This window comes from Drosophila innubila (genome assembly GCF_004354385.1).
Source record: "Drosophila innubila isolate TH190305 chromosome 2R unlocalized genomic scaffold, UK_Dinn_1.0 1_C_2R, whole genome shotgun sequence".
NCBI lineage: Eukaryota > Metazoa > Arthropoda > Insecta > Diptera > Drosophilidae > Drosophila > Drosophila innubila.
The window spans coordinates 19,767,901-19,785,407 of record NW_022995374.1 but is presented as its reverse complement, the minus strand read 5'-3'; the positions used below and the strand labels follow the sequence as shown (position 1 = coordinate 19,785,407).

Below are 17,507 nucleotides of genomic sequence, written 5' to 3'. Positions count from 1 at the left end.
AGCAGCGATAAAAAAATATAGGAAACTATAATAAAATATAAATCAGTGAAGTTTTAGTGTCATTAAAAGAAGAAAATTTCAAATGTGCCGATTAATTCGCGACTGGAGCGATGTGCAAAGCCGAGGACTCTAAGAGCCAGTGTTAAGACGCAACAATCAACGTATTTGTAGCAACTGATTTGCTGAAGAAGGCATGCCACCAAAGCGACGGCGTCGATTTCATGGACTCTATTACCATTCATCGCCGCCAAAGGGTGAGTTCAGGGGCGTGCCAAAGGGGGCCAAAGGGAATCTAAAATTGAATAAGTTATTATTAAATAAGTTTATTCTATACTAGTCTGACCACTTGATAAAATGTACAATATAACAATTTTAAAGTGAGTTCCGCTATTATTATTTTATAAGACACTGCTTCTTATTTAATTGGAAAAGAACTGTCAATCGGATAACTGTGTGCAGAAAACTGTGTCCTGCTTTCTGCGAAAATTTAAATAAAATTTAAACATTTAGAATTCTGAATATTAATTCTTAACTTAAAGTGAAACTCGAACTACCAAAATAAATTATAAAGTATTAATTAAAATTTCTTTTATTTATTTATTAACTTTGTAATATTTTTAATTTTAATTTTAAAGCTCATTTAAAAATATTTTATATTATTTGGGATTGTTTCAAGTTATTCCTTATTTAGATTTTATTATTACAAAAACAATTAAATATTATTTTAAAATCTTCAATGTGACAAGAGAGATTCAACGAATATAATATAACAAAATCGTTAAACATAAAAAATGGTTCGCTTCATTAAAATCTTAAATAGTAAAATTGTTTATAAATAATTTTATGAATTTAAAAAATTGACACCGGAATCGGAACATTTGAAATTTTTTTTTTAAAATAAAAATATCGTTTCATTTAAAAAAAAGGGTTGCTTTCAAAATAAATTTGATTTTTTTAATAAAAATAAGTTTGGTCCCGTCTACACTTTTTCTTGGCACGACGCTGAGTGAATCCTACTGGGATTAGCTTTAATGAATACGAGTACAAGCAAATTTATTTATTTGCATTAGTTGCGCCTAATTGAGCCAATTAGATTTTATGTGTGGCAACCAATTAAAGCACGCAACATTTCTCTCTCTTTCCCTTTTATACTCTGTCTCTCTTTCACTCTCAAGGGGCATGCGTGACAATGCTCAGGCATGGCCAAAATTTGCATATTGCGTGCCCAAAATGGGCCACATTCCAACTCAAAGTGTCAGGCTCAACAAGTAACAAAAAAAAAAAAACAAAAAATTGGCAAGTGGAGGCGACATTAAGTGGCAATCGCTAATGCGTCATTTCCGTGGTAGTTGTTGACTTTATTTTTTTATTGCCAGACACTGAACTCAATTTACATACAAGCATCAAACCAACAACAGTTGAATAAAAAATGTGTGTTTTTTTTATTTCGTTGCTATTTGCATTCGAATTATTTACATATGCAGCTAATGAAATTGTTGTTTACCCACAAGAACTATATATACACACATATTTATATAAGTATTACATATGTACACTTGGAGCTCTGTTATTTATTTGGCCAAGAACGCGTACAGGACGCAATTACCTCCCACTTTTGGCCACCATGGCAAATGGCATAACAGCAGCTAAAATTAGTACAAAATGCTACAGTCAAGAGCACTCGATTGTGAGAGACCCTGTACTTGTTCTCGAAAAATTATTAACTCGAAATAAAATTAATGTAAAATGTATTTTAAAATATTTTCATATTTTCATATTTTCTTTTATTTTCATACATTTTAAATTATAATTTAATAATTAACTAAATAATTATTTTGTTTCGATTGATTTTAGTGGACAATAAATAAATAAAATTAAAATATATTAAATATCGATAGCCAATTCTAAATTAAATATAATTTTTAAAGTTTCTCTGTTACGCACTTTTGCTTTTGAACAACTTAATACACCCTTTTTGCATTTTAAGTACAGAGTCATAAAACAGCTATAAAAAATTGGAAAAAAATAGAAAGAAAATGAGAAATAACACATTGAGCTGTCCTAAATTCAACACCTTGCCTGGTCAGCAACGTTAGTTGGCCAACGTGGCTCAAACTTGCCACACGCAACATAGCAGGACATTGTCGACAACTTAATACCGAAAGTAGGCACTGAATTCTAAGGCATATTTTAAATGATTAATAAGCACATACATCAATAAATAACTATTAATATAGAAAACTATAACTGTATAGAAATGTCTGATACAATTGCAGTTATACCAATGAACGGACAGGCGGCGGGACAGAATGGAGTCAAGCGACGTGAGAACGACGGTGCGTATGAGTAATATTTAATATGTTTACTTTGGGAGTCTCAACAGCTGGCACTTTCTCAATATTTCAAAAGTCCTTCAAGTGGGCGTAACGTTTGTATTTCTAAATAAAAAAAAGAAAATATGACTGCGACCTTCAAAGTGCAAGGCGTTTCAAGTTGCCGAAAAACTAATGGAAAAGTCAGCGAAAAAAAACTCATGAGAAGTCGTCCAAGTTGTTGAGACTTTAAGTTGAGCATTTGTTCGCATTTAGCTTTTTTAATTTCGTTTTACTTGCAAATTGCATGCAAACACGAAGCCCACGAAAAATTCTAAATGAAATCGAAACGTAGACAAAAAAAAAACGATATGGATAAAAGGGTGTTAAGGGATTGGTGAAAGGGGGTTAAAAACGGGTTTTTTGCTAAATTAATTTCTTTGCACTTTGAAATTGCAATTTGCGACGCCTTTAATAGATTTCTCGGTGAAGCTATCGACCATTCGGATCTGGATGCACGAAAAGGACATTGGAAAGCTGACGCGCATTTTGTGGGCGGGACAGGGACAACGCCTCTGCCAGCAGGCAAGCAATAATGGGCGTGTCAAGCGCTTTCTAGCCGCCGTGCCGCATGTCATGGTAAGCAATCAAACCAAACTACGATTATACTGATCATATATTATTGGGGAAAATTTTAAAAATAAATTACTTTTTAATTTGACAATTTTAAGAGAATAATATCACTACAATTATGAAGTGTAGTTTCTTAACGCATTTTTTTGGGCAGTGGTCTTCTTATTACTTCAAAATTTATCTATTTCTTAAGGGAAAAAATGACAAACTTGATATAAGTCTTTAAAGTAAAAAGCCAGAAGTCTTTATATTTAAATACTGATTGTCTGTTTAATAATTTGTATTAAATTGAAATAGAATTAAGACATAATGAATTAAAAAAACCCAATGACTGAATTTGACTGCCCATTCTTGAAATAAAGAATTAATTATTGTATATAAAGTTCGTCGAGAAAAGCTTTGTGTTAACCTTGAACTGCTAAGGAAATCTCTGATCCTTGCAGAATGCCAGCAAGGATCTGCATCAGGCGGTGATTGACAACAACCTGGAGACGCTGCAGATGCAGCTGGAGCCGCCGGTGTCATCGGCATTGGTCACAGCCAAGGATGGCAACGGATTGAATGTCATACACAAGGCCGCTGGCTTGGGACATACCAAGATCTTGGAATATCTCATAGGGTTGTGGCCGGAGGGGGCACATGAGATCGATATAACGGGCAAGACGGCGCTACATTGGGCCGCCAGTGCCAAGAATAACATGCGCTGTTATACGCTTCTCACCCAGGCAGGTTGCGATGAGGAGGCCTTGGATTACGTGAGTTCTTGGTTTTTTGTTGCCGGAACAATTAAAATTCCTTTTTCCTTCATGTTGGGCAATTTGTAGAAAAGGAAGACACCCGTCTACTATCGCCATAAGCCTCACGAAATCGAGCGGGCGTTTCTTGTCTATGTGCCCGAGGCGCCGCGCATCTCCCCCGACAGCGTCACCGATTGGGAGGCACTCAGCGATGAGAGCAACGACGGCAGCGTCGCCGGCGACGCCAGCCGAAGCAGCAGCAAGCAGAGCAAGGTGAGTTGACCTTTACTGCTAGCCAGGCTAATTGAAATGCTTGTTCCACATTTTTGTTATACTCTCGCAGAGGCTAAAATAATTTCCCATCCTTGTCCTTTTATTCCTAAGCAAACTACTCTGTCAGTTTAAAAGATATCTTGTTGAAATTTAGTTTAAGTTTGTTTCTTAGCTGCAGTTGAAACATATGTCGAAACCGTTCGGATCGGACTACTATATGACATAGCTGCCTCAGAAACAATCGGTCGAAAATCAATCTTTACTATAAAAAACTGTAACAAATCGGACAACTATATCTTATAGAAATGTTAAAAAAATACATTTTTTAAATATTATTTTTTTGTTTTCAAGCAATTTCAGCTGAATTAAATAATAAATTAAAAAGAAAACTAACCAAGGTCTGCAAGGGTATTAAATTTTCGGCATGCCGAAGTTTAACTTTCATTCATAATTTTCTTGTATTTTATCTAGAAGTTGAGCAATAAACCGACGGTCGCTGTAAATGGTCGTAAATCGTTGGATGACAGCGCCGAGAACACCTCGGAATTGGACACGAATGACGGGTAAGTGACTTGACATTCAGTTGGCCTTAAAACAGGTCTATACTTTTGGCCAGAGTTGAATTGTTTTTTTTTGGGCGTGCTACGTTTGCTTATATTTTTGATTGGCTTTGCTTTTGAGAGTTTTTTGCATTTTGACACCCTTTCTGCCTTCCCAACCCTTGGCCTGCCGCAGTGCGAGTGCCAATGATGATGATGAAGATTTGTCCAAAGCGGATGCGGAAGTTGAGGCTGCCGTGGAAACGGAAGCGGATGCGGAAGCGTTGCCCGCAGCGCAGCGTCGACCCGAAACGCCAGCGGTTTTGGCCAACGATGCAGTAGAAGATACCGAAAGCGAGGAAGCTGAGGTAAGTAGTTATAGCCAAACAAAACTCCCCCCTCCCCCCCGAGATAGTTTTTGTTGTTGTTAGATGCTTTGCACCCTGCGCTTTTGCTGTATAAGTTGAAAAGGGAAAAGCAGCAGTTTTTCTTTCACTTAACGTTCTTGTCAAAGTAAGCCATTGTCGGCCCTGATGCGGCTTTCTTTTTTGCCAACACAATACAACACACAAACTTACACTTATTGTATATTTATAGCCCGGGATCGTAAATCAATGTAAGGAGTTTAAAAAAATTAAAACTGATAAGAATTATCTGATTGAATAAGGAATATCTTAGATATTACATTTTTGGATGTGGTATCCTGGAAATAGGTTGAACTTTTACATTAAAATTCTATCATCCACATTAAATTTTTATTCAAAAATCATCAAAAATATATCTTATACTCTCAATTTCCAAAAAAATATTTGGAAAAATTAAATGCACTTACCAAAATATCACAAAATATCAAAAAATACTAACAACACAAAAGAATCCGAAAATAATTTTATTTTTTTTTTCCTAATTTTTTGGTAATTTTTAATATTAAAGAATACCAAAAATGCTTAAATCAAGATTGTTTTCTGTTATTGGTAAATTTTTTTGGCATTTAATTTTTAATTTAAATTTATACTATAAACAAAGTAAGAAATAACCAATATAAATTTCAACTTTGATTTTTAAAAATGGAAAATTTGAGATAAATTGAATGTTTAATTAAAAATATAATTTGAATTATTATTTAAACATTTTTTATCATCAAAAAAATAAGAGGTTCTATTTAATTTATTTTTTATGAAAATCAACAAATAGTTGATATTTGATAATATATATTTTGAAACATATATTGGCTACGATCCCTGTTTATAACCAAAGATACACAGATACACTGCCAATTTTAGCGCTTTGTCTGTTCAGACTGAACCCTGTAGCATACGCGTTATATTTAAAATCACAAGGAAAGCAATCAGTCGACAATTGTTTACTTTTACAGAATATTGCAAGAGCTGTAAGCGATGATGATGATGATGATGATGATAAGGTTGAGACAGCGACAGAGCCGGAGACAGCAGCTGAGGAGGAGAAACAACCGGAGACGGAGATGGAGAATGGAACTGAAGAGACAAACGAAGATGATGGAATTGAGCAGTCGAATGAGAATGAAGTTGAAGTCGAAATTAAAGTAGATGATGATACAGAGAGTGAGCAAAATGCAACTGAAAAGACTGAAGCAATTGAGAAAGAAGCGGAATCGAATGTGGAAACGGAAACAAAGTTAACTGATGACATAGAGAAAGGTGCAGAAAAAGATGCAGAAAAAGACGCAGAAAAAGCTGAGGAGGAGGAGGAAGAGGACGATGATGAGGTACAGATTGGCATGCTTTAATTAGCCAAGTTATAGATCAATTCGATTCGATTGATTGATTGATGTTTTTGTGGCGTTTGCTCCGTCCTTTGACAATGAATGTGAATCTGTAAAAAACTCAAAAAATCCAAAAAAAAAAATCAGCTGCTGGCACTCAAATTTCAACCTATTCCTCAATGTAGCTGCCACCAAACAATAAAAAACCTGCAACAGCAACTTGCAACCAACAACAGCAACAACAATAATCACACAATATTTTGACAAATTAATCTGCTTAGAAAACATATTTCGTACAAACTTGAAATGTATATTTTGTAAACGCAAATACAGACAAACATACAAATATCTATTACATTTTAACTATACATATATCTTTCTCTATTTACATACATATATATTTATCTTTAATAATCGTAAATCAATAACCAATTAAAAAACAACAAAGACAGCAATAAAATATAACCGCAAGTCGTGTGTTTTGTTTTTGTATCTGCACTCGTATTTTGCATACTTTCAATTTCCGTGTATCCGTGTTTTCTGCCTATTTGTTCTGTCTATCTTTCTCTCTTTCTGTCCTGCTCTTCCTCTCCCACTTTCTCTGTCTCTTTCTATAGATGAAATCAATGCCATATCGATTGGCCAAATCAGCAGCTGTTCAGCATTTGATATGTAACTTCGCTAGTCTCTTATACGTTTTTTATTTTTACGTATGTGTCCTGTGGCATTTCACTTTCATTTCGTCCTGCCGTGCATCTGTCTTTCCGTCCTATTGCCTGACGTTTGCCCGACTTGCCTCAACTGTCAGGCAGCCATTCAAATGGCAACCGAGCATGCAAACGTCAAGAACAGTTGCAGGCATTAGATATTTATTCTACATATGATAGATTTTCACATGTAAAAAGCTATACATATATACAGTTAGTCAAGTAAGTGTTTTACCCGGGGATCGTCATAAATATCAACTTTAAAATAAAAATTTTGAAATGAAATAAAAATATTAACAAAAAAAAAATTTGCTTATATTTAACATTGTTTCGTTGTTTAATATTCAATAGATATTTTAGTTATTTTTTTTTTTATAGTATACGATAGATTTGCCCATATAAAATGGTGTGCATATAGTTCAGTTAGTCAAGTAATTGTTTTGGCCAGGGATCGTAATGGTTCTAATTTACAAAATAAAAATGTTAAATGAGATACAAATATTAAAATAAAAATAATTAGTTCATTTTTAACGTATAGAAAATTTTTTTTGATATTTTAGAGTTATTTTAGCTATTTTATTTTTTTATTTTACATTTTTATAGTTAATATAAAAAATAACCACTTCTTTTCTTTTATTTCATAAAAAATAACTTCCGATGAATATTTAAAAAATTTTGAAACACAAATTGTATGCAATTTTCCATTGAACGCATTTTTATTTAAAAAAATTAAAATGTGTTATTTTTTTATTTTAATTTGTGGTACTAAAATTTGAAATGTAATTGTAATTTGACTATATTTTGATTCAATATTCATTATAAAATCCAAATATAGCTTAAATTTCATGATAAATAGTTATCTTATAAATCTATTTTAGTTATCAAATATTACTCTTGATTTTAATTTATAAGTTATAAATTTGAAATAAAAATTTTAATTCTATTGAACTTATTTATTAAAATCAAAAATTAAATGTAACTTATTTTATATTTTTAAATGATTTGCATCTAATAACTCTTATTTGCGACCCTTGATTTAAAAACAAAATCAAAAAACTTGTTTGTATTTTATTTTTAAAAATAATGAAGCCGAATGGAACTCAATATTTGCTTCTATGGTAAAAGAAAAAACAAATTAAAATTAAAAAAAACAATCTAATCTTTTTACTTTTTTGAGTTATAAAATGTGGTAATTTTATTTTTTTGTACAACAATTACTGTAACTAGTAACTGTATAATTGCATTTCGCTTCAAATTGCTGCAATCGTTAGGAAGGAAGTGGCATAAGGGAGGTATTATTGCGTTTTATAGTGAAAACAAATTTAATGACTACAGACTTTGATCTCAATCTCAAATTGCAAAACAACTTGGCGTATGCGCAATAATGTGTATACGCCCCCGAGTGCAAATATAATATGACTTATGGAATGATCTGATATGGATAAAACTGCACCACAAACTAAACATACTGGCACCACATTTGTCGTAGTCTAGTAGTGTCCTTGTGTTCGTATCCTTGTGTTGCACCTGTTAAGCTGTTAAAGGCCGTGTCATCAATTACAAGCGCAATTCTCTGCAGGATGTGATAGCGCCAACGACAAGCGGAAGCCAAGACAAGCAGCAGAAAGCGGAGGAGAAGAAGAAAGCGGAGAAACAGCAACAGGAGCAGCAACAATTGGAGTTGGATCAAGATCTTGTGCAGGATAATGATGGTGGCGACTCGCTGACCTCCTCGCTGGCCATTGAGGGGTTTGTCCAAGGCGCATCCGACGATTATACAGTTCAGTCTCAAATGGCAGCTTATGAAGTCGATGAAGTATAAGCGGCTAACCTCTATTTCTATCTATCCACATATCATTCACTGCATTCTCGCTTCACATTGTTTTCTGTTCCTTTCTCTTAACTTTCCTCTATTTTTCCCTCTATTCGTTTTCACTCCATCCGTGCACAAGACTTCACAATTCTACAGCTTTTAGCTTATTGTAGATTGTCTCTTAACATTTCACAGGATGCCCGTCTGCAGCAAATTATCGAGTCCGGGGACATGGAACAGCTGGCGGAGATTGTTCTCAACGGCGAGGGAGGACGTCTGCTCAATTTGAAGTGCAAGGAGCCCGAAATCCAAGCGTTTTTGAACAATGTACCCAGCTATATGGTCTGTATAAGTCTCCTTTTCAATCATATATGTTTGTTAACAATTATAATTTAAAAAATAATCAAACTAAAACATTATTATCTGGATGAACGATAAAATCTTAGATATATTTTCTTTATTGAGCAATACTTAAAATTATACATTTTTAATTCCAATTTCTATTATTAAATATATTTTTAGCTCTCTTTTGTTTTATATTCTATATTTTGTATAAATAAAATTGTATATAATATTAAATTTTCAATTTGGATTTAATAACCAAAATTCTTATTTTAAATTGTTACTTGCCAAAGTGTAAAAGTTATATATTTTTGTTGTGGATATCAGCTAGTGTTATTTTATTTTCGAATGTTAAAAATTTAGAATTCCATTTATTTAATTTTTTTTCAAAGTGTGTGTGTTCTAAAGTTACTGTTTCTTCAGCATTTGAAAAACAATAAAAATTAAATTACAATTATTTCTTATTCTTATTATAAAGAGTTTAAATTTAATTGTATAATAAATATAAAGAATTAAAATATTTATTAAATATCATAATTTTTATACTTTCTGCTTCCAATCAAACTTGCCCAACTTTACACTAATTGCCGATGTTTACAGGAGAAAATCCATCGCGTGCATGACGCGGCACGTGACGGCAGTTTGTTGGCATTGCAGCAGGCTCTGGATCGCCGGAAGTTTGCCATTGCTAAGGACGACATATCGCCAAATGGTGCAACACCGTTGCACGTTGCCGTTCTTTTTGGACACAGCGGTAAGTACACGAAAAAAAAGGAAAATAAATAGGGAAAAATGTCCTGTCACCGTTTTGTATCCCTCAATTCTACCCCTTATCCCTTCAGACATTGTACGTTATTTGGCTTCGCGCTTTCCGGAGACCATGGCAATTACGGATAATGACGGACGCACGGCGCTTCACTATGCGGCCACAATTAAGGACAATGGTCACTTTTACAATGTCCTCTCCCAGCTGGGCTCCAATCCAAAGGCTCTGGACAAGGTGTGTATTCGTATAACACTCAGCTCTGGAATAATTTATTTCCCAAATCATTATGTACAATGCTGTCAAACACGCAATTTAAGTCGGGTTCTATATCACTTATTTAGCCAGGTTCTTATATGTGGGGTTTCTTCAAATTAAACTTATAGTTAGAGGACTTTTTAAGCTTTTGATTTAAAATTTTGTTAATAAATGAATTATTCAGTTTTCTTAAATCCTTAAAACAAAAAGGGAATAAATTGTTTAAGATTTTAGTTTTTATTTTCTAGTAAATGTATAACTTATAGCATTATCTTATGCAGGCTTTCTTATAATAAACTTTATCATTTTCTGTCTATAATAAAACCATTTTTATATGATTATCCTTATTTCCATATTTTCTCCGTACAATATAACTTTTTTCCTTCATTTATTTCTATCGATATCTATTTAAATTATTTGTGTGATGGCTTTTTTTTCAAAATATTTTACTTTCATAATATTGTAAAGTTATCAATGAAAAATGTCAACTATATGGACCTATATATGGTTTTATTCATATAGTATCATTTTCAATCTAAAGTTCTGCAAATATAGAAATATACCAAATATATTAAACATTTATAAAAGGAAATTAGTATTGTTATAAGGACTAGTATACAAAAACATAGATAATATTTGGCATAACACAAATCCATATAATATCATAACAAAATGGAAGCTCAAAAATTTTTTAAAACTCAATCCATACTGAAGAGTGTTCCAGAGTAACTAAATCATGTTAGACATTAAATTTTTATACCCTCTGCATAATTTATTATTTATAAAATTATTACTCAAATTAATTTCTATGTTCAATATGCCACCTAACAATAATTTCTCCTCAATTAGTAAAATACAAATTCTTTTTCAATAACAAAGTGATTAATTTGGGGCCTGAGAACCTTACCAGCTATTTTTCCAACTAATTGTCAGCATTTGTGATACTTAGATATTCTAGTTGAAATTGAAAATGGGTGGAAAATCGGTCAAGGTAGTTTGAAGGTTGACTTTCAAGTGTCAGTGACAAGTGGGTTGGGCTGAGCTGGGTTGGATCCTTGAACTTGTATCAATAGGTTATAAATAAGAAATGAACTCAAGAATTACATTTGAAATTACCATGCAGCTGGGACATACGCCTGAATTCTATGTGGATATTGAGAAATCAAAGGATGTACTCACCTACACGGAATTGTTGAGCATATTTGGTGCCGAAGAAATGGAAAATCAGTTGCTCAGCGATCAAGGTGCGTTCTCATTTATCCAAATTAATCAAATTACATTTGATTCTGTTTACCATTTTTGAATACAAATAAATTATAATTTGCTTTGCTGTTTGGCTTTTTGCGTCGTTTTTGTTGCTACACGCTGTTTAGTTGCACCACCCAATTACTGGACCACTGAACCACTGAACCACTGAACCACTCAACCACATGCTAAACAAACATCAGCCGCAGTTAAATAATTAAATACGTTTGTTTGCTAACTCGAACTTCCGGACATGAGCTCAATGATTGGCTGTCTACTTGACTCTCCGCCCCCGTCAAACATTGATTTTCACTAGCACATGCCACAAACATACACACACATATACATATATGTACAGAGAGTCGCACTTATCACGCGTCCTTCACCATTTTTGTACTTACATATTCATAGCGTTAGTCGGCCGTCTGTCTAGTTAGTCAACATTTGTTAGCGTAAACGCGCAGTTAGCGGCGGACAGTCATAAGTGCAGGCGGTCGAAACAAAATGGCGTCAAATCGGGAATTCTTCAATGAGATTATCAATAACATTGACGATATATTTGGTATGTTAATTAATCAATGTTTATGTTTTTTTTTTAATATTTAAAAAAACTGGCAACTGTTTTGTTTGAATGTTGTTAAAATATAGTCAAATCTCGCTGAAGTAAATTCACAAATCTACACCCAAATCGTTTTTAAATAAATTTATAAATGAGAAAGTTTTATTCTATAGATTTTCACTATAGAAAAGTTTGACTATAAAATATTTAGACCTTGCAAAATAGCTAATCATTAGATCAGGCATTGCTTAATGACCTCTATCTTTACTGTTGCATCAGCTTAGTCTACTGGGCGTATGCGCAATATTAAGTAAACGCCCCGTTGCAGCAGACGATTTGAAATGGGAGTAATGCGAAGTATAATCTAAATTAAAAATCTAAGCTTATACGTGGGTTACGAAGATATTGACACTGATAAAATAACAGTCTCTACGACAAGAATGCGGTTCTACACATTTATTTTGAAAAGGCAACTTTAAGGAAAGATGTTTTCTTTTACTTAAATATAAGATACATAATTTTTATCAGAGTAGCCTGCCGTTAATAATGTTGCCATTTTGCTACCTAAATAACAATTCTCACAAATATATTTTTGTTTAATTATAAATATGGAAAACACTATATATCTTCCAATAGGATTTTATATGGAAATTTTAAATTTTTATTTATTACTTAATTAGAAAATGAAAGCTTAAAAAATATACTAAGAAAATTTTGTTGTACTTTTGTCTTTTCTATAGTTTTTTCGTAATTTAAAATAAAATTATTTCCGTACCAAATTAAGTAAACTCATGATTATTATCATGCGATAATTTATTACGATTTTCCTAAAATGAGTTGTTAGTTTTTGGTACAATTTTCGACTTTTCCATTACACTGTACACACACATAAGCTCTTATTTATTTGGATTTGATTAATGTGGCAACTGATTGAGCACCTGCGCCTTTTCTCAGCACTCACAAGCACAACAAATCTTTTTTTTGTTACTGATTTTTTGTTTGTGTCCACGTCTGTGTCTGTATCTATGTCTGTGTGCGTGTCTTGGTGTTGGTTAGCCCGCTGTACCGCAGTACTGATAATCATCAAATAAAATTACACCCAACGCTGCCTATCGATATTCGATCTTCGATAATCATCGATCAGTTCCCGATGATCTGCACAGCGCACGACGTGAGCTGCAGGATGGAGAAATCGCACGGACTTTGGATCGTTGCTTCAGTGTCATCACGGAGTCTGGGAAATTGTTGAGTGGATCCTCAGCATCGGCATTATCGCATCGAAAACCGTTAAGTGCCTCCGCCTTGCAACTCTCAGTCACAAGTTATTTGAGTCGCTTTCTCAAGCGCAGCGTCTATGAGAAAATCAAACGAAGACAAACGCGACTCGATCATAATTTATTTGATGTCCTGTGGCCGGCAATGAGAAAGACTTCAAAATTGAGACATCTGGAGGAGGACATCAATTGTGGTATTATTGCGCCCGATTTTGATGTGTTCGTGGTGTTCCAGGAGTTTCTGGTGCCCTTCCTCAAGGACATGCATTGCCTGAACATCGATGCGGATTTTAAGCCTCATCAGAGACTTGCGTATTTTCCCATGGACAATGGTGAACGTCTCAATACGGCGGCGTTTGTCTTTGACGACGAATCCCAGCTGGTCACACGTTGTATTGTGGAGGCATCTCGAAATCTGGATCAATTGGAGTTGCCATTAAATTTGACAATCGGCCAAATCGAACAGGCCGAACGTGTCATGATGGGCAAAATATTTACAGCCAATTTTGCCGAGGCAATTGGAGAAACGGAATCGGGCAGTTATTATACTTTAACGGAGTTGATGGAACCCGACTCTGAGGTGGCCAGCATGCTGCATAATCTGGGATTGATGATTCCCTTGTTGGATACCACAGATTTGGTACAGGCTGCCGAATCCACAGCTTTTAATGGTGCACTTTGGCCTTATGGACGTGGCGTCTATGTAAACTCGGCTCAGAATATGGCTTTATGGTTGAATTGCCTCGAACATTTGCGTGTCATTTCGTCTAGCAGTGGCAAGGAGCCAGCGGACATGGGAGCAGCTTATACGAGGGTGGGCAGAGCAATTTCTTATCTGGAAACACAGCTGCACTTTAAGGAGAGTTATCTACTGGGTTATTTACAGTCTCGTCCAGCTTTTTTGGGCACAGGCCTCAAAATGACAACGATTGTCAAGCTGCCAAATTTGATGAAGGAACTGGATAATCTGCGACATTTGTGCTCTGTTAGAGGATTAAGTATGGTCACCAATCGACTTTCAAAGCTGACAGTCAGACTCATAAATATGCAAAGCATGGGAATTGTGGAGCATGTGCTGTTCCAGGACTATTGCACGGCTGTCACCAATATATTGTCCTTGGAGAAGGATATGTCGCTGACCAACTCAAAGCACATAGCCACAATGTTGGTTAAGATCTTTAAGCGCAAAAAGAACAGCCTAATCGATCGCAACTGATCGTGGATACAAGATACATTTTAAAGATTCAATGATAATATTATAATTCAATTAATGCAGCCCAATCGATGAAAACTGATCGTAGATACGAATAATATGCTAAAAATACATTTTAAAGATAATTAAATACTGCAATACTCCATTTAATAGATACAAAAAATGTTGTAAATACAATTGTATTGTATTATAAATACAATATATATCAGCTAGTATATAAATTACTACTGTATAATCGATCGCAGCTTATCGTAGATACGAGCTATAAGCAATAGATCCATTTTAAAAATATAAAGATACTCAAAAAATTGTATTGTAAATACAACAACAACAGCAAGTGCACCAATTAAAATATATAATAATGTAATATACAGCGATCTATAACATAAACTAAGTCTTAATTAAGCTTCAAGCAACAACAATACTCATCACCAAAATATCCACATCCTCAGCTTCTCTCGGCCGTACCGTCGCACACAAAAGTTCTATTGAGATACACGTACGTACTCGCGACCCACTACTCCCTTTCCTACTCCCCTTGACCCCCCTCACCCCGTTAGCAATGTGATTTGTACCAATATTTTATATGATTTGCAAAGTATGTTATTATTTTCATCATATACTAGATTCAATTGATTCCAGTTTATCTTGTCTTTCTCTCTATCTATCTATTTCTCTCTCGCTTTGTGTACATAGGCTAGTCACTCTCTCTTATAAATGTGATCTCTGTTTTCTTTTGATCTTTAGACTAATCTTTACCCCTCTCACATTTTAACAGGTCAATCGCAGCCCGTGAGTTTTCAGGCGAATCCCATTTTCAAAACGGAGCAAGGCAAATATCTGGCTGACTGTGAGTACAACTACTATGTAAATTACGTTAATAAATCGACAATTTAATTATTTTGCAATTTTCAATTACTTTAATCAAAACTATTTATGACGATCGAGTTAATTGAATTGACTTTCATGAAAAATCTAAAGCTCGACTCTAATTTGATCAAAATTTTAAAATTAATTTTTTTTTGTTCCACACTGTCCATTTTTTCCTTACTTAACGCTATTACAAAAACTTCAAACTGTCATAACTTTGTCAAATCTTAGCCGATTTCCTTACGAAATGTTAACTTCATCGTTATCTGGTCACTTATTTTTTTCTGCATCATAACAGAAATATCCATTGATTTTTTTTGCACTTTTTATCTGCAGCTTTGGCCGATCCTTTGATCAAGGCGTTGACAGAGATTGCCAACAAGCGTCCTAAGGATCCAGTTGCCTATCTTACCAGCTATCTGCAGCAATTCATGGCCGAAAGGAAGCCCTTAACTGAGGTCGTTGTTCATTCCGGCAGCAGCAAGGCCAGCAGCAATTCCACAGCATTGGCCAACTCAAATCCCAAGCTTAACAGCAGTCGAATGACTAACAATCGTACAGATATCATTGAGCTGGATGCACGCTCGCTGGCCGAGCAGCAGCAGGAGGATGACGATGAGGACGCCGCTCTGGCCGTGCAGCATTTGGAGGAGCGGGATGAGCACGGACAGAGCATGTTGCACTTTGCCTGCGCTCGTTCCCATCGTCGAGGTGCTCTCTACACACTCGTCGAGGAGTCTCGCATCGATCTCACCTACAGGGATGAATTGTATCGCACGGCCAGGGATGTCGCACTCCAAGCAAATCAGCCCAACAATGCCGCCGAAATCGATCGCTTTCTGCTCGCCCAAGCAGTATTGGGTGAGTTTTCGATAACTCTAATCAAAATCATATTCAACGTACATGTTCTATAAATCTCTAATCGATAATTTAATTTCAAAATTGAAAAGAGCAGGAAATTTAAAAAAATATAGTAGTTGAACCTGCTTGAAATACCAAGAGTGACCAATAATAAAAAAAATATAGCAGTATTTATCATATTATATTTTTATAAAAGATATTTAAATCTATTTTGAGTTTTCATTTATTTTTAATCACATAAATCTTTGTTATGTTGTTTTTATTAGAAATTTCCATAAATTCGTAATTTCTGCAGATTTTTGAAAATAATTCTAAATTCATATTCTTCTCAGGTGATGTGGAAACCTTCGATCAGTTGGCACTGCAGGGTTACGACCATATACTAGATATTGAGGATGAAAGCGGCAAAACTATTTTAGATGTGGCCACTGAGCGGCAAAATGAGGCCCTTGTTAGCTTTTTGAATAGCCTGCGTACTTTAGAGGAGGCACGTGAGGAACTGCATCAAATGATACGGGATAAGAATGTGGTGCGACTCAAGGAGCTGACGGCTGTGCCCAATGCCAAGTGGTTAATCAAAACCAAAAATTATTATGGTAAGTTTTTATAGAAATATGTAAAGATTTTTTTAATTTCTAATGCTGTTTTTCTTTGCCTTTCCTAAAAGGTCGCACCGCCCTGCACATAGCTGTGCTGAAGGAATCCGAGGAAATGGTTCAACATTTGGTTCAGCTCTGTCCTGAATCTCTCAAAGTCACAGATAATGTAAGTGGAATTTTCTTATTTGATTAATTACATAATTTATTTAAGCAATTTTAATTTATAACTGAAAAGATAAAAACTTAAGTTAAATTTGTCCCCTTTTTTATAATTATTGATCCTCTCTCATTTTACATTTAGTTGGAACGCTCTGTATTGCATTATGCTTTGGGCACCAATTTCTGTGAAACTGTCAGTCGAATACTCATACAAAACGGGGCCAAGCGCACGGCAAAGGATCTCAAGGGTAGACAGCCGAGTTATTACTTCATCAATAAGGCGGACATACTGCGCCTACAGGAGGAGGAGGACGAAGCTCGCTAGGCACCTAAATTAAGCAATTTTTATGTATAAACATCATCTAGTTTTAAGCTGTTCTAGTTAAATAAAATTAAAACATTTAGAATGAAAAGCCTTCAGAAATCTAAGACAAAATCGTCTAATTTGAATATTCCTCTTTAAAAATATAAGCATTAAACTCAGTTTTCTTCTACAATCATAAACCACAATTAAGTGAACATAGTGATTTAATGAGAGTTTTGTAATGCTGTCAGATAGTGTCATTCATTGATATGACAATTGGTTGAGTGAGCAGATAAGATTAC

The 17,507-nt window shown here is 34.5% G+C and overlaps 3 protein-coding genes across 4 annotated transcripts; all 3 read left to right on the top strand.

Moving 5' to 3' along the window:
• Positions 1-2,257: 2,257 nt before the first annotated feature.
• On the top strand, positions 2,258-6,381 carry LOC117783437 (nucleolin). 2 transcript variants are annotated; one of them, XM_034620841.1, is made up of 7 exons: positions 2,258-2,336; positions 2,791-2,951; positions 3,389-3,700; positions 3,770-3,955; positions 4,427-4,518; positions 4,691-4,862; positions 5,870-6,381. In XM_034620841.1, exons 1-7 carry the CDS (start codon positions 2,258-2,260, stop codon positions 6,260-6,262), a joined length of 1,395 nt encoding a protein of 464 aa, XP_034476732.1. In that variant the 3' UTR covers positions 6,263-6,381. The 2 variants fall into 2 exon arrangements, with proteins under 2 accessions (XP_034476732.1, XP_034476733.1); XM_034620842.1 differs by lacking the exon at positions 4,691-4,862 and having other exon boundaries at positions 2,283-2,336; positions 5,870-5,962.
• Positions 6,382-8,038: 1,657 nt separating this feature from the next.
• LOC117783757 lies at positions 8,039-17,308 on the top strand. Its single transcript, XM_034621301.1, has 11 exons — positions 8,039-8,063; positions 8,481-8,761; positions 8,954-9,100; positions 9,701-9,854; positions 9,943-10,100; positions 11,245-11,365; positions 15,191-15,262; positions 15,619-16,143; positions 16,476-16,739; positions 16,811-16,908; positions 17,044-17,308. The coding sequence occupies exons 1-11, from the start codon at positions 8,039-8,041 to the stop codon at positions 17,224-17,226; spliced, it is 2,028 nt and encodes a 675-aa protein (XP_034477192.1). The 3' UTR covers positions 17,227-17,308.
• On the top strand, positions 11,871-14,415 carry LOC117784593 (arginine kinase). The gene is made up of 2 exons (XM_034622358.1): positions 11,871-11,928; positions 13,070-14,415. Exons 1-2 carry the CDS (start codon positions 11,871-11,873, stop codon positions 14,413-14,415), a joined length of 1,404 nt encoding a protein of 467 aa, XP_034478249.1.
• Positions 17,309-17,507: the final 199 nt, after the last annotated feature.

What these genes read in the sequence shown, in the direction of transcription:
- LOC117783437 (XM_034620841.1), top strand. Translation starts at nt 2,258, where the DNA reads ATGTCTGATACAATTGCAGTTATACCAATGAACGGACAGGCGGCGGGA. An exon ending in CAAGCGACGTGAGAACGACG is followed by an intron (nt 2,337 to 2,790) that starts GTGCGTATGAGT and finishes CGCCTTTAATAG; the next exon opens with ATTTCTCGGTGAAGCTATCG. An exon ending in ATGAGGAGGCCTTGGATTAC is followed by an intron (nt 3,701 to 3,769) that starts GTGAGTTCTTGG and finishes GGCAATTTGTAG; the next exon opens with AAAAGGAAGACACCCGTCTA.
- LOC117783757 (XM_034621301.1), top strand. Translation starts at nt 8,039, where the DNA reads ATGGAACTCAATATTTGCTTCTATG. An exon ending in ACAATGTACCCAGCTATATG is followed by an intron (nt 9,101 to 9,700) that starts GTCTGTATAAGT and finishes CGATGTTTACAG; the next exon opens with GAGAAAATCCATCGCGTGCA. An exon ending in GCTCGCCCAAGCAGTATTGG is followed by an intron (nt 16,144 to 16,475) that starts GTGAGTTTTCGA and finishes TATTCTTCTCAG; the next exon opens with GTGATGTGGAAACCTTCGAT.
- LOC117784593 (XM_034622358.1), top strand. Translation starts at nt 11,871, where the DNA reads ATGGCGTCAAATCGGGAATTCTTCAATGAGATTATCAATAACATTGAC. An exon ending in TAACATTGACGATATATTTG is followed by an intron (nt 11,929 to 13,069) that starts GTATGTTAATTA and finishes ATCATCGATCAG; the next exon opens with TTCCCGATGATCTGCACAGC.